The sequence below is a fragment of the Dreissena polymorpha genome, chromosome 5 (assembly GCF_020536995.1).
Source record: "Dreissena polymorpha isolate Duluth1 chromosome 5, UMN_Dpol_1.0, whole genome shotgun sequence".
Lineage (NCBI taxonomy): Eukaryota > Metazoa > Mollusca > Bivalvia > Myida > Dreissenidae > Dreissena > Dreissena polymorpha.
Genome location: NC_068359.1, coordinates 78584998 through 78602896, shown reverse-complemented (window position 1 = coordinate 78602896; position 17899 = coordinate 78584998). Strand labels below are relative to the sequence as shown.

General features: G+C 34.5%; 1 protein-coding gene across 3 annotated transcripts in view; it reads left to right on the top strand.

Annotated features, from left to right (window-relative positions):
* Positions 1 to 1963: 1963 nt before the first annotated feature.
* LOC127882070 (fibroin heavy chain-like) overlaps positions 1964 to 17899 on the top strand; it is a 46890-nt gene continuing 30954 nt past the window's right edge. For all 3 annotated transcript variants that reach the window (XM_052430492.1, XM_052430491.1, XM_052430490.1), the window contains exons 1-3: positions 1964 to 2093; positions 14159 to 14302; positions 15823 to 15925. In XM_052430492.1, coding sequence (XP_052286452.1) covers positions 2081 to 2093; positions 14159 to 14302; positions 15823 to 15925 — 260 coding nt within the window. In that variant the 5' untranslated portion in view covers positions 1964 to 2080. The remainder of the gene's footprint in view (positions 2094 to 14158; positions 14303 to 15822; positions 15926 to 17899) is intronic.

The following is a 17899-nucleotide window of genomic DNA, read 5'->3' as shown; positions in this document are numbered from 1 at the left end:
CCCAGCCGGCCATGTTATCCAACTGACCGGAACCATTTTCAAACTCAACTATCATATCAAAGAAACAAATTTTCTAACCAAATTTCATGAAAATTGGGCCAAAATGTGACTTCTAGAGTGTTCACATGTTTTCATAATATACATATTGAGAAAATGCCCCGCCCACGGGCGGCCATGTTTTTTCACCGATCTGGACCATTTTCGAACTCGTCCGAGATATCAATAAAACCAATGTTTTGATCAACTTTCATGATGATTGGGCAACAATTGTGACTTCTAGAGTGTTTACAATGTTTCTCTATAGCCAAATAAGGAAAACTGCCCCCCCCCCCCGCGGCAGCCATGTTATTCAACTGACCGGAACCATTTTCGAACTCAACTCTCATATCAAGGAAACAAATGTTTTGACCAAATTTCATGAAAATTGGGCCAAAAATGTGACTTCTAAGGTGTTCACATGTTTTCACTATATACATATAGAGAAAAATGCCCCGCCCACTGGCGGCCATGTTTTTTCACCGATCTGGACCATTTTCGAACTCGTCCGAGATATCAATAAAACCAATGTTTTGACCAACTTCCATGATGATTGGACAAAAATTGTGACTTTTAGATTGTTAGTAAGACTGAAATAAAAAGATATAAAAGAGAGAAAGGAGTGTGTTATTTTTTTAAAACAGGTTAAAAACAGACCAGGTATTATTATGGGGAGATATGCTCAACCCGGCTAACAGCCAGGCTGAACTCGGGTCCAGGGAGGGTGAGAATATCAGGAGGTAGAGCATTCCAGTGGATGATTGTTCTGTGAAAGAAGGAAAACTTATGATAATCAGTTGTGGTTTGAATATTATGGAATGCTTTTGTGTGGGAGGTTCTTGATGGTCTAGTGATAGGTTTGAGGTAGTCAGGTATAGGAATGGCTACCTGGTTATGCAAGATGTTCTGAAACATAACCAGGCGCTGGTCAAAACAGCGGAGGTCAAAGCGTCGCCAATTTAAGGAAGAAAGCATGTATGTGACCCTGGACAGCCTACTGAAGTCCTGTTTGGCCCAACGGGAAGCCCTACGCTGAACTGACTCAAGTTGTTCAATGCGAGTCACGGTATGCGGGGACCACACAGAGGAGCTGTACTCCAGCTGGGGTCTGACCAGTGTTTTAAAAAGGTGTTTTAAAGTGAAAAATAATCCATCATTATAAACAATTTGGTAAGTACAAATCCTTTTGTGCATACGTTCAGTCCATTTACATCGTTGAAAAAACACTTTCTAGCAAGATTTATATTCTCGTTTACAATCGATACACTCGATTATCATCGCATGACGTCGCACAAGGGAGATAATTAAAAACCGGCAATAACTGAAAGGGTCTATCCTGAGACTGATACAAGGTTACATTACACTAAATACTGTACTCTCTAAAAAAAATACCATAGTTGACAGGAAGGCATGTTTTACACTTTTATCTATTATTCGGGTGTTATCTTTCGGAGATAATGGTATGGCGTGAATAGGTGTTCACTACTGAATCCCTGAAATATGATAAACTTGAAGACTATAGTAAACCATCGCACTGAAAAAGGTTACATTCCACTAAGAAACGGCCGAAAAAAAAAGTTGCAAAAACAGTCGATTTTGATTTGTGTCAAGTTCTTTCTTGCATTGAAAATGACATATCTTTTGTATTGCATAAATGGATTCCACACTTAGAATGGCATTTAAGAAAATATATGGTTATGGGGGTCTCTATGTGCAAAATGTTGCATTTATTTTGGCCTAAAGTTGTCGCTTTCACATTGAATTATATAGGGATACTATTTAATGTATTCTGACCACAAGGCTAATGTTCAGTGTGTGTTGTTACCGCCATTCAGAGAAAATGTAAATAAAAATAAACTTTTATAATATTTATGATTATTTATTTATTCCACATATACAAAAAAAGTTATATCAAAATGACAAAATATTTTTTTAATAATAGTTCAGAAATATTTACGTCGGTGCTGTTAATTCAACATGGAAGTCGAAAGCTCGTGAACAGCATTTAAAATTATTTCTTTTTTAAAAAGTTGAATCCCTTATAATGTCTAATACAGGTAAGGGTGCATTATATCAGTTACAGAAGTAATATCAGTTGAGTGATGCTTTCGTTAAAAGTGACCCGCATGGCTAGTCATTTTTGTAACTCGTCGATTTTTTTTGTGTGGAGCAACTTACGGTTACACAGCACTAAACTACTTTCACTAATTGTTATAATATGATTATAGGTGCTACCTAATTTGCGGGCAAAAGCGTTTTAAGTTTTTTTGATAACCATATATTTTTAATAAATATATGGACAGTATTGTGTTCAAAATATTATAATTTTTTCAAGTTATGCATCCAAAAAAAAAATCAATCTTTAAACGAGTAACTAGTTCTGGCTTCCATAACTTTAAATGTCGCTTTTTATGATTTTTGACTGGCGCGACTTTATAGTTATGGACCAACCCCATTAGGAAAGTCAACCAGAAATTCCCGAAAAGTTGACAGTTAACAAAGACCGGTCCAAAACAGCTTTTAAATGCAGTTGTTGGCCCAAATCAACCACTTGATTGGAAAGATTGACATTTTTCACATTTAACTGATATACTCTTTCACTAAAAACTATCTTAAACATTTAAAATGTATCTATTCTGCTCATACATATCGAGAAAAACAGCGATGTGACAGACTTTCTTGAAATGCGAATCTCCCGAGATTTCACGGTCATATGACGTTATTTCTATTTTTAGTAACAAACCATGTGCTCAAGTGTTTTCAAATTCAGAATGACATTTCCCGGTATTTTAATTATTCTGGCTTATTTTGTAAACAAATTGTAGTGTCAATACAAAGTCAAAGTAAATATTATATAAAACTACCTGATTCACAATGAAATCAGTCTTATAATCCACCAGACGTAAGTTGTTAATCACAAATAATAGATTTCAGAAAACGAAAGTAATGTTTACAATTTCAGCATAAAATGTCACGGTTTATCCGAAAGTATCCAAATGAAAACTCGTCACGTGACAAAGCAACAATGGCGTCAAAATTGTGAATTTCAGACTGATGAGAGTTATTTTCATCTAATGTAAGATGCATTTGAAACATCTGAACCTTAAAACATTCCTCGATGCAGTAATTTATATTCATTCACTAATATATGTAGAAATGTATCCAAGAAAATGAGCTTTCTTTGATTTATAGCGTGACATAAATATGTTACGACTCTGGTTGACTTTCGATACGGGGTTAGCTTCAGCGTACAGGTCTGTCAATACTATATAAACTGTACGCTGAAGTTTCTTTAGCTAACGAGTAACATGTTCCTAGCTTAAAGATCTAGCATCTTATTAGCTAATGAAACTTCAGTGTACAGTTAATATAGTATTGACAGACCTGTACGCTGAAGCAAACCCCATATCGAAAGTCAACCAGAGTCGTAACATAATTAGAGTGTCTGCTTACTGGCTTAGTCACTGGGAGGTATTGATCCCTTAAGTGCAAGCATTCTTTAGATAACCCTAAAGACACTAAGTACTGGTCCTACCCAGGAAACATTTTGTTTCATCAAATGTCTCAATTCAACTTAACAGCTTGCTAAAGCAGTTGATTTTAACATACAGTACACTGTACATAATCAAAATCATGTGATGTGTCACATCAATACTATTATTAGCAACCCCATCAAAAAATTCAACTCACAGAAATCTTAAATGTTTTGATATAATATTAAAGATCTCATTTAATACTGCTCAGATCAGTTTGAATTATTAATTTATCTCTACTACATCCAAAGTTATGGTAATTTGAATCTTCGGAAAAAATGCCATTTTGGGGAAAATTATGCCTATTAAAAGCGTTCACATTTTGTGTCGATTCGCGGACCCGCTTTCTATAAAATTTGGCTTCTTTTTTCTGTAAAATTTTTTCTATACATGGTATCATATTGAAATTTGGCATACTGATGGCATTTTTCCTGTAGATTTCAATAAAAGCATTGATTTGTTGATCAGAAATTGATATAGTACCCTAATTTTGATTTAAAAAGTGCCAATTTTATGTATTTTTTTGTCGAGGAGCATAACACCACAATATATTCGTTGAAAGTATAAAAATCTTTAATAACTTAACTAAGTCTTACCACATTCAACAAACTAACGGCAATAATGTCAAGTGTGTACAAAAAGGAAAATTCAATAAAACATTTCAATACATTTAAACTATACACAATTTCTCAAAGTAGGTCCTTTTTGTACAGTCCGTATGATGCTTGATATTTCTCATGTTTGGAAAACAGCCAGCCATTGTCTTCCAATTTCACTCTTCAAACAATCAGGAACCATCCAGTCTAGAATTAACTCAAATTTTACACTATGGATATCTGCTCGCACTGACAAAGCAAACACTCCTTTTTGTCTACATGCTGTCATGAAATTCACTTTCATTTCATTGCCTTCTTTTTTTACAACACACCCAGGGTACCAGTTGTTACCATTTTACAGTTATGTAGTCTTCTTCTGATACAGCACTCCTTCTAAATAGAGGGTGGCATAAAGGTTAAGGGGTGAAAAAACTGTACAAAGGTGCTCAGTTGGGTGTGATTTCATAATTATTTACATTGTGTCTCCAGATGGATAAGTGGTACAATGACAGCCACTGGAGTAAGAATTTTGAAAACTTCTACTGTGGCTGCCACATGTACCGGGTATATGGCATTTTGGGGAGGGAGGGAATTCAATTGTTTGACTGTTCTTGGGTATAAAAGGAATTTATTTGTCTAGGAACAAGAAGAATATCAGGAGGAATGATGGCAACTACATGGTGGATAATTGTTTACAGCATTATGAGGCAGAATTTTGTTCTGCATGTTTCAAGTCATTCTCTATAATATTTATAGTCTGAAAGTCGTCAAGAAAACAACTTTCCATATCTTCTGATTTGCATCATTTTTATCGGTTGAATATTTCAATGACAATTTCATTTGTCAATGTACTGGAATTTTTCAAATTGCTTGGTTATGTCTTATGATGGAGTTGCAGCAGAGTCCCACATCCTTGCAGAAGGCACCTGGATACTCTTACACCTTCATCACAGCCAGACACTCTAAAAAAAATAACAAAACATACCAAAATATCTATTTTTACAAATAAAATACATATAAAACATCATTTTTGGTATTATCCTTCATTATTTGACATCTTTGCAAAATCTCGAAAAATGGTACGAACAAGATTTTAAAAAAATTTAGGTTCGTACCCAATTCAAACAATCCATTATTTTACGTAAATACTTAGAGAAAAACGCAGTTATTGATCTATTTCGATTCAATTTGTTATTAGCTGAAATAATTCGCGTTCAGAATAAATCTGAACGCTGAAACTCCGGTCTGTAAAAACCATAACGAAAAATGAATACAATGCTATTATATCAATATGCTTAAAATTGCAAAATAACATAACCAACTCATAAAATTTTAGTTAAGAAGTCCATTTTTACCTCAAATAGCGTCGAATTGAAGTTAAAAGGCATAATTTGTTTCAGTTAAACTTCTGCTTAAATCACAATACAATCAGTGACCTCTCGTCATGTTATGAAATATTTAAATATCAACCAATCAGAAGAAGGCATTACAGTGTAATAGGCTGCGTTATCGATTAAAATCTACCTGCGGTATACAGCGGGCACAGCGATTGGAATCGAAAATGTGAGTAGTGTGTTGATTTAAATTGGTCAGGCGTGCAAAATTGAAAGATTCATTACATAATTCTTACGTAACATTATTGAGAAATGAATTATCTACACAGGTATGTAAATATTATTGCAATCCGTTGATATTAACTGTCTGATATCGGGGCTTGAATGTTGCGCACCAAATTCCTTGCGCATCAATATAGACAAAGAAGGAAAACTTTCGCTATTAAAAAGATGGAGTGGACTATTGACGCCAAGAGTCTGCCAAAGCAAAAATCATCAAAAGACTCTATGGCGGCAATTTATATTGACTAATTTGTTATTATCAACCATTTCAATGCGTTCATTTGAGGGAAGCATCTCACGGGACTGTTATATTAAGTGACATAACTTAATTATTACGCGTGTTTTTTTTGTCAAAAAAGCGAACATTGCCATCAATGCGAAAAGCTGGTTTTAATATTTATAAAATATTATTTAAACATAATTCAAACCAAATAATATCGAAAATGATCATAACAAACCTTTTCTTTTGTTTTCTGTAGAGTTTAAGCGAGTATGGTTTAATTAATTCAGATCGTCACAAACGATAACGATTAGCGAAGCAAAACAAAAATGGCGCCTCCCTCTGCAGAGGTCAACCGAGGTCGAATTGTATAAATGCGCGTCTTTGTTTAAAGATGCGGGTACCTAATTCTCATTTGCGGAAAATAAATTTGGTATCAAAATTTAAGTTAGACTTTCTAGTTTTTATAACTATGTTCAAAATTGTGTTCGGTCCATCGGAAGTAATTTTATTAATCGTCAAAGTCGGGTACTATTTTCTCGGCGTAGGGTGGTCCTATGTAAATTTTGAATGCATTGTAGTAAAGTTTATTCAGTCGTGAACAAGATGATGTCAATCTCATAAATATTCATGATGTGTAGAATATCCGCATTTGAATTGTAAACACACACTTGTTTATGCAAGTAGTCCGAAAGTCGGCATTACGCGATAGCGATATTTCTGCCCTGAATTTGTTCAATTAACAACATATTTACTTATCACCCTGAAATAATAATAAAATGAATTTTATATGAATAGAAAGATAAAACATTTTTCTTTTAATAACTTTTTATTTTTTTGATTTATATAATAAAATAATGGTTTTATTGATCATTTAGTAAGAGTGGTATTGGTTTTTTCCGCTTTTCTCCCATTGAACTGATAAGGAATCGGCTTTTATCGGGGTTGCTACTATTATATAGTCACTAAAAAGCTAGCCATTTTGTAGCAATTCTTAAATCACAGTCTAAACTGCATACACTTAGTTTGTAGCTCTATTGATACCATTTGAATGCAAATATTAGAATGCATATTGTTATATATCATCCATATTTTGTAATTAAACATTCAAATAACACATACAATAAAACATAGATCATCAGTAATCACTTATTTATATGTCAGTCATTGTCTTTCTTGGCTAAGCCCCTAGCAGAAGCATGTAAATGATGTAAGTATATATATATATATTCAGTACATATATAAAAAGGTATGTGGTATTGTGTAGGGCTGTAATGAATACACTAGGTGACGAATACGATACGTATCACGAATACAGGGTAGCGAATACGAATATTTATTCGTGAATATTAATTTCAATGAACAAAAGTAATACTGACAACTTGACATGACATGCAGGGTTTTTTTTTAGAAAAAGGGGAAGACGCTGGACGCTGGGTAAAAGGGGAAAATCGAGCGTGAAAGAGATATATTTGGGGAAAAAAATAAAAACTGTTCATTTCAATGTCTATAACTCGCCTACAGACTTCAGGTTGTTTTTTTCGAAAAAGAGGCATGTCTCTGACCTTTTTGTTCTTAAACACATGAACAAGTATGATATTAAAGTCAAAGTCCTTAATAAAGCTGCAGGGGTAGATCTAATAATGGGAAATGTTTTCAACTGGGGCCGGGGAACGATTTCAATATTGTGATTTCAATTTCATGATGAATGGGTTGACGATCTAGATCTGCTACAGTATTGGAAGGTAAAGGTGCGGCAGCTGCCGATTGTCTACTTTCACTTTCACAATAATCCGACAGTATTAATCGATGTTGATTACATGTACCTCCGAATCCTGCTTGGTTTCAACGGTTTTTGATGATTCATTCTTAAAAAATGCGTCAACGCAATTAATATTTTCCGAGTCCGAACGTTTTATTTTGTTAGTGTATGAACGCCAATTGTGAGACTTTTTTTCTGTTTTAACGTTTATACCCATCTTGGCTTTCACATAACCCGGATGAAAACTTGACTGGTTTCCAGTAATTAATTGACGAATCACCCTTCTCGCGCAAGACCGGAATCCAGTAAAATAGTCACATGATTAATACGATTAGTTGCCCGGTTTCCATGACGTAATTTAAGAGCTATATATAGAATCACTGGGATTCCCAGATTTGAGTGTTCGTCGGGAACGAGAGAGAGCGAGATCGTTGTACATGGTACAAATAGGATAAGAGTCGACTTCCCAAAAGAAAGAAAAAAACATTTCTTTGAGGGTAAAATATATTTTGGTGAAAAATTTTATTTTTGGAGAGGAAATGGTAGTTTTAGGGGAAAAATTCTGGTAGGGGAAGACGCCGATTATCGGCGTCACTTTCTTAGTAAAAAAAAACCCTGACATTATATAGTATGAAACTATGTGTATTTGTCAATTTGATTTAGTATCATTGCATACTGAAAATATGAAATATAACACTTTGAAATAACAAAACACTGCAAATTGTCTTTGTCTCATCGTCTTTTTTGGGGAAACCAAATAGTGCCAGACAAACAACGTGTATTTGGCAGGCATGTCAACGATACCAATAGCATTTCCTTCGCAAGGCTCCATGTTTGTTGATAAGTTGCACAATCATTGTCGTAAAGATAAACAAACAAAAAAATCCATCTGCTAATCCTTTGTGTGTATGTTTAAGCATCAAATCACTCGTATTTACCTAAATAAACATTAAACAACCATCGAAAGATTTTTCAATTCAATGTCGTAAATATTTAACTGGTGTCCGCTAGAGCTGTAACGATTTAGTTCGATGCATCGAAAAACCGGTTCAACGCCGCCGATTCGATTTCGATACCAATACGGCCAGTTTCGATTCGATTCACTGTAATCCCAATTTATCCGCATTTACTTCCCAAATCCGTCTTCTCAACTTTCTTGTCATTTGTAATACGTCTTGTGATTGGTCAATAGCCAATATTGCATCCAATGAATGAATGAATAACATGCTGAGCATTACATCAGCAGGTAAAATGGCTTCTTTAACCGCGCTGAAAAACGCACCGTCAAAATTAAAATAAAAAGTCTGGGAACATTTCGGGTTTCTCGAAGGCTTTGATGCAAAGGCAACTGTCAAAACATGTTTTGTTGACGAAAGTTACCAAAAATGTGGAAACACTACAAATTTGAGGCAACATTTAAAGAGAAAACACTTAGTTGATATTTCAAATGTGATACATTTTGCATTTTATGTTATTTTAGAATAACTCAACAGGAAGTTTTGTTCAATAAATTTGTTACTTATAAAACAATGTTGCGTCTTTAAAATTTAAATGTTATTTAAAAAATGAAACACTTAAAATGTACAACATAATAAGTTAATACCAAATACCAAACATATTAATTCATGCCCTGGACAAACCAAACATGAAATAGTGTGCACAATAAGCAGCAAATACTTTAATTTGAATCGAATCGAAAATAATCGAATCGGACCGTTTGGTATCAAAATCGAATCGAATAGGATGATGGGTGAATCGTTACAGCTCTAGTGCCCGCCATTTTTGTTGATAATCTCACAGTGTAACATAGTGGGTGGGGTAAACATGATGAAAAACGCCCGAATAAGGAGAAGAACATTTAAATATAGGGGTTAATTGTATGAACCTTCATGTGTAAGGTAAGATGATTAAACTTTCAAACTCGAACCAGGTTGTTTGTATTCATCAAATATTCGGTTCGGGAGGTGGGAATAACAAATACGATTCGTCCACAGCCGTATTCGAGTAATTTGAATACAGCGATTTTCCTTGTCCAATTGGGAAAAGTACCCGTACCGGTCCAATTGGGAAAAATCGAGTCGTGAAAACCTCAAAATTGGGAAAAATCGAGTCGTGAAAACCTCAAATTGGGAAATTGGTGTATTTTATTTTTTGCTCCCAAATACTTTAAAATTGATAACCAAGTGTTTTCAAGCTGTCAATATTATATAAACCTAGGTTCAAGCTATAGAGCTGCAAAGGGAAACTAACTAAAAGTTGCTTAAGAAAAAAAAAAATAATTTTTTTTTTTTTTTTTTTTTTTTACCTTTAATTGGGAATTTAAGGACAGCAATTGGGAAATTTGTATTTTTTTCGTAATTGGGAAAGTGCCGTTTACCGGTACTTTATAAAGAAGGAGGAAAATCGCTGGAATATTCGAATGTATTGTTACAGCCCTAGTCTTGTGTGGAGATACAAAACACTTCACATCATTTATTTGCACATAAAATAATAGTTACACAATAAGTAACACTAAAACACTGTAATCAACCTACAGTACACGAATAGTTACGTATATGAAATTACACAGTGATGTTATATTAAAAAAAACTGTGGAATCAATGCAGTAGCATTTTATTACCTTTTACAAAATTAACAATGCTGGTTTTGTACTAGCGCATAAAACATTTATCATGGAACAACAAGTAACAACCAATTTATTAATTACATAATAGAAAGGAAATCATATAAATGGCATTATGCATTAACTAAACAAGCTATTTGCTACTGTTTAGAATAAGACTATCTTACTAAAATTGATCACAACATGTACTTAGTGCTTTTACATACTTGTGGTAAGTTTTGTATTACTAGTTTGACATTAATTGGCAGACATGTGTCGATATACAGACTAAATTTGCATGGGCACCTTCATATTTCTTCAGCATAATTGCCTTCAAATTGTTAATTTAACAACCCTTTGACATTGTTTGCACATCTGATCTTATTATGCCATAGCTGATTTTTGTTTATAGATAGACAGATATAGACTTTTCAAAGTTCTATAAAAAGTTCACACATATTCCATCCAAGTAAACCAACAGAACCAATAAATAATATCACCACAGAAAATAACTGTGTGTATAGCTTAAAAATTTTGATAGTTCAGGAATCCCTCCTTTGTTTATTTCTGGAAACCAAAACTGTCAGTTTTGCTCGATTGAATGGCTTGTGTGATGCCCAGCTCTTGCCTTGGCAGAACAGCTTTTAAAAACGGAAAAGCAACGAATATCTTAAAATTTGATTAATGATGCGACAATTTATAAATGTCTTGTTGTTGTTTTTTTGTTGATTTCAAATCTGGAAGATTTGCAACGTAGGATTTTGGTACGGAAATCCAACGGTATTAGACTTTGTGGTTTGAGGCCAAAACTTATTATAGTGATATGTAACCTTTCGCGATATCGGTAAAGTGCGAGCAGACAAGGTGAACGTGTAAATACGTTAAAAACTAAAGCTGAACGACTAAAAAGTTAGATCGGAATATCTTTAAATTTTGTGAATTAATGTGTTTCTGATGGATAACAACGACAACTTACCAGAATATTGTTCATGATCACATGTAAAACTGCTTTCTGATAGCAAATGGAAAGTGCGTCACGAATTCTGACAAGTTAACAGTAGGGTGTGGTTACTGAAATACCGCGAGAATACTGGGAGAATAGAGATGTCAGCTATAATATTTAAAACATATAATGTTTAACAAGTGTTTGTGATTTGTCAGGATAATAATAACAATAAGATATCAAAAGGATTAAAGCAAATAAATTCTAAAGAAATCTGAGATTCGGGCAATATATTTAAGACTGGTTATGTTTACCCAAATTGTGTTTGGTAAAGACTGTCACTATATGTAGTGAACCAGTCTATGACTTATACTAATAGTTATACCAACTGAAGATGAGTATTCAGGGGAGATAATTGGGTAATCTAAGTCTGGAACGGTCTATGTGTAGCGGAGAAAAACAAATAATGCAAGAATATTTAGTGCGATTCGCTTCACAATTATGATGTCAGTGCTTTCCAGAGGATTTTTGTCAGGCGCCCCGGGGCTGCTAGGGTTGGTTCGGGAGGGGTGTCCCCTCCCGACGTTGATTTTGTTTAAATTTAACGTGTCAATTTACGTTCTGTGCTGTGTTAGAGCGTTTAAAAAAAGCTAATATTGGAATTTAATATTGAATCCATTATAAATATAATATAAATGTTTTGTTGAATTCCCAAATGAGAATACAAATTTTGTAATCCAAAACACACTTTCTAGCTTTAAATAAAACGTCCACATGTATTTCCTTTGCCCCCAACAAAAAGCTAGCGAAAACTATGCAGCAATGCACAATGTCACGCCATATGGTGCATGTAATGATTTTTCCTATTTAATTTTATTGCTTACCCAACGCTTACGCTAGCAACATCTATTGCTCATGTATTGTCCTGGTAAAAAGCGCGCGAAAATTAGCGTTGGTGTATATACACTGTCAAAGGAAAACTTTGTAGCGAGAAGAATGCTGTATCTGACGTTACGCTCTTCAGGTAGTTTAGTATTGAAACAGATAATGTACTGTGTACTGATTTACCGGAAAATCTGGTCAATACATTGTACTGGATTAATTTTGGTTATTGTGAAAATATGATCAGCAGTGTTAAGACTGCGATGTTTTGACAAATGTGCGCGTTTTTGATTGTTTGACATCATGTTTAGATATGATTTACTGTGACGCATTTGTGTAGGTCTATATACACGAACTGAGAATATAGTGTAACATTCCATCACCTATTGCAAACTGTTGAGCAAGACATGTCAACAGTTTGTTTCTAATCAGCAACACACTCTTTAATTGTTTCTAAGTGACAACAAACTGTTGAAGTGTGTTACTCGACAGTTTGCATTCGAAAGTTTACACCTGACTGTACACAGGAGACTCCAGTGTTTGCATTGTACTTGCATGCATACTACACCTGTAAGTCACGTGACGCTTGACAGACGCTGCATACATGAATGGTGTGAAATGAAAACAAAGGCAGTCAGTTGAGCGTGTCTGTCAAAATCGTCGATACGATGCATATCCTTGGAGAATTATGACATTCTTTGCTGGATTATAGTGTGGATTATAGTGTTCAATAGAAAATTGGCTATTCAATTAACCGAAATACGCCATATTTCCTATCAGATTATGTGGAGTTTTTACAACAGGAAGAGATGCAAATGGTGTGGTGTTTTCAATTTCTATTCAATTAACCGAATTATTCGATTATCTGATATTCAATTAAGTGGAATCTACTGTACTTTTCCTGAGGTATGTATTTATATGTGATTTAGCCTATGTCAACGTGTTTTTGATTTGTTCAAGGTCATAAATAGCATCGTGAAAATATATGTCGCGTGGCAAATTTTTTTGAGATGCATCTTTATGTCTATTTTTATGTCTAAATTTCCATATGTATGAACGGTCAACGCCCGCAACGCGGGCTTTTGCCCGTATGAATAAGTTCACATAATCACCCAGGGCTCGAAATTAACACTCGCACACTCGCAAAATGGGAGTAAAAAATACCGATTGCGAGTTAAGTTTTAAGCCACTAGTATTTTTTGCGAGTAAATAAATAGTGAAAAGAAATGAGTAGGTATAATGCTGCTCGACGTCATGATCGCTAAATCTTCAATTTATAGAACGCCCAAGTGCCCTTATGCGTAAGCGCGCACCTTGTATGTAGACTGGTATATACAGATACGCGGATGGTATTGGTACAAAGCAAGTGAAAAAGTCAACTATTCACACATGTTCATTGAAGCCAAAAATAACTTGTCACTTTATTCCCACAGACGGAAATAACACAAAATATACATAATACAAAAGATAAAGCAAAGTTAACCGTTTAGTTTGAAAAAACGGATTTTAAATCTTTCTACGAAAACAGTGAATTAGTGGGAAAAATAACTTAAAATAAGACTAAAACTTTTTGTAGATGAAGATGGTCAATCAACCTGATGTGGGCCCTTATGGTCCAAGGAACTGATATCTTTGTATGGTTGCAGAAATAAAATGTGTATTTATGTTAAGTACTTTTATTTTGTTTAAATAGTACTAAACTAATGTCCAAGGTTTTTTATGTTTCCATCAAAATTTGCGAGAATGTTTTTGATTTTGCGAGTTGGTATTAAAGCTGCTCGCAATTTTTTGCAAGTAGAAAAAATAAAATAAATTCAAGCCCTGTCACCACCCTTACTCCGAGGGTTTTTATTTAAATTTGCTGTCTGGAATTCTAATTATTTATAGGAGTCCACAAACAGTGTACAATATATGTCCATTTTGCTCAAATTAAAACACTGTAAGTGGTTTTAAATTTCCTTTCTCCAGACTACAGTCAGAGCCAGTCCTATGGTGTGGATGGGACATACACCACCCAGGGTGGGACTGCGTATGATGCTGCAGCCGCCTACAACTACTCTGGCTATGACTACAATCAGATGCAGAACTACAGCAGTTATGAGGGCTACCAGAGTATGTACAGGATTGTGTATCTTTTTTGTAAACTTCATGTATTCAAATTTTTTTCTATGCCATAATAATTATGTATTCAGTCAGAACAAACACTCATCTGTGTTAAAAGTTTGTGATAAAAATTGCTTAAGATCTGGATAATGTTTTAAGTTGGCCTTAATGTGTTTATTTCCTTGACCATGTGTCATTGCACATCTACCGTAGGTTTCCACGTATAGCGCGCTCCCGTGTATAGCGCGCAGGCTGTTTTTTTAAATGCAAAAATGCAGGAAAAAATATTTAAAGACAATAAAACCACCAAATCGGACCGAAAATGGCCGCCATCTTCCTATTGCACAATCCAATAATCCGGGGCATTGAAAAGCTTAATTAAGCATTCAAAATAGGAAGCGTCATTATGATAAGGAGCAAGGGTTGCATAGCACTATTCTTTTCTGACAATTTTGTAATTTTCTAGCAAAAGATTAACAGTCCATGTGCATTTCGTGAAAAACATGAGAAAATAAGAATTAGTGTACATCGTGTGATTTTTCCTCAGGGAAAGCATGGGCATTACCGGTAAATTTGAATGCCGCATGGGAGACAGGGATACAGTTGTTGAGGTACACCACTGTTGAACGTTCAATATTTATACCAGGGTTTTTTTTAGAAAGAGGGGAAGACGCTGGACGCTGGGTAAAAGGGAAAAATCGAACGCGAAAGAGACATATTTGGGGGAAAAAAAAAACTGTTCATTTCAATGTCTTTAACTCACCTACAGACTTCAGGGTTTTTTTTAAGAAAAAGAGGCATGTCTCTGGCCTTTTTGTTCTTAAACACATGAACAAGTATGATATTAAAGTCAAAGTCCTAAATAAAGTTGCAGGTGTAGATCTAATAATGGGAAATGTTTTCAACTGGGGCCGGGGAACGATGTCAATATTATGATTTCAATTTCATGATGAATGGGTTGACGATCTAGATCAGCTATTGGAAGGGAAAGGTGCGGCAGCTGCCGATTGTCTACTTTCACTTTCACAATAATCCGACAGTATTAATCGATGTTGATTACATGTACCTCCGAATCCTGCTGGGTTTCAACGGTTTTTGATGATTCATTCTTAAAAAATGCGTCAACTCAATTAATATTTTCCGAGTCCGAACGTTTTATTTTGTTCGTGTATGAACGCCAATTGTGAGACTTTTTTCTGTTTTAACGTTTATATCTTGGCTTTCACATAACCCGGATGAAAATTCGACTGGTTTCCAGTAATTAATTGACGAAACACCCTTCTCGCACAAGACCGGAATCCAGTAAAATAGTCACATGATTAATACGATTAGTTGCCCGGTTTCCATGACGTAGTTTAAGAGCTATATATATAATCACTGGGATTCCCAGATTTGAGTGTAAACCTACGGTATGTGTCATGAAATATTCATGATATCAACCAAATTATGTTTTAAAGAACGCTAAATGTGCTAATTTCTGTGATCTTTGTACATTTCCCTGTATTTTCACCATATTTGTAAATTTCCAGGCTATGGGTATGGACAGACAGGCTATGACTACTACAATTACTACAGTCAGCCAGGGGCAGCAACCACCACAGGGGCAGTCACTCCAGCTGCGCAGACACAGAGGTAATGAAGAAACAACAAGAATTATCATGCTGGCATTTTTTCCTTCAGTTAAAGCCTCCAAGGATTATTTTTGTCCAAAATTTAAGCCTTTTATAGGCTGTTTCCCAAAAGCAAAAGGAACATTTTTTTCCCAAAAATCCTACCGAAATTTTCCCAAAAAGATGCCAAACTTGCCAATAATGTGTTTATTGAGCTTGATATACTGTGATTTATAATTCTGTATCAATATATATTTTAGAATGTTGTTTTACATGCACTTATAAACAATTGGATCACTGTTAATTATAGTTATAATAATAATGTTTCATTTTTCCTGATTTCCTGATTTATTGCTCTATTTTTCCCAATTATTACCCTTTTTCCCCTAATTACAGTAAATGCAGGAATATAATACGCCCTTGTGTATAACACGCACCTCCGAATTTGGTCCAAATTTATCGGTAAAAATTGAAAATCCGAGTAAAATAAGCACTAAAAAAATCAGTGTCAGAAATCGGCCATTTCCGAAAAAAAAATTATGTGTTGTGAACAGGGCTATAGATAACAAGCGTATTTGCGTTATTTCGCAATTAAAATAACCAAAAACGTAATTTAATTCAAAATAAAGCGTACAAAAACGCAAATACAAATTAAATAACGTAATTCCCGTAACAAACCTTGCGTCACGAAACGCAATTCTTACGAACACTGGCGTATTTTTAGACTGGTTATTTTCGGTACAAAAATATATCAGATAGTTAATATGCCGTCCTATGAAAAAAGTCTTTCCAGCGGTTATCAATCTTTGGGGTATTATTGTAATTATTCATAGACCCGTCTGATTTATACTTTCATTTTCAATGTATTCAACTCAAAATGACTCGAAAACGGGGTGCATCGCTTTGAACAGCCATAACTTCATCAATTGTGCAGCGATTTTCACGAACTCGGTCTTATTCAATGCAAAAATGAATGAACTTTGATCAGAAATTCAGTAATTGTTTGGTGTTATGTACAGGTACCTTTTTGAATTCCATTTGTATAAATAATGACCGTAATAACCTAAATAACCTTAGTATATTTTTATTATATTATATATGTAATTCCCTAAATTACCCTATTGAGTTAAAAAACCGGAGGTGAAAACCCAATTAAGCTCAAAATAAGGGGGTGAAAAGGTTTGCTAAAATTATTTAATTTACAAACACCCAATTGTTGTCAAAAACAGGGGGTGAATTACCCAATATACTCAAAAGTTATCTATAGCCCTGGTTGTGAAAATAGAAAATCATTTTTGCCTTATCAACAATCTGTTTCGCCGTTGTCATGACAGTTGCATAATAAATATCTGTCTATTGTTTATATTACCTTTTATTGTTACCGATAACACACGGGCCACCTGCTGACACCCGGGTCAAGCAGTCATAATTGCAAAAGAAAGAAACAGAGACGCTGTTTTTTATAACATTTATTTCCATTTGACAATATTCAGGATGATAATAATTATAATAATAATAAGATAATAAGTAGACAAAGTGGTATAATAAAATAATAAGACGACGAATTGGTTACAGTAGAGTAGACTAGATGAATTACTCTTCCGAAGTGTTACAAACTAGATACTTTAATTTAACTTTAAATACAATAAAACCGCTTGTGATTTTCTCGTTTCCCTTTAATTAAAATATGCCGCTGTCGTTAAGGATAGTTTGGGAGCAAAAAACAAATTAATTAATTATCACCTTTCATTTAAATTCTGCAATCGGCAGAAAGGTGTAATATTATTGCTATATAACCAATTATTTAATTTTCACTCTTTAATTCAGATCGGTGAATATTCCGTAGAAAGATAAACTGAGATCAGCTTAGAAATATTTATGCCCCCCTTCGAAGAAGAGGGGGTATATTGCTTTGCTCATGTCGGTCGGTCGGTAGGTCGGTCGGTCGGTCCATCCACCAGGTGGTTTCCGGATGATAACTCAAGAACGCTTGGGC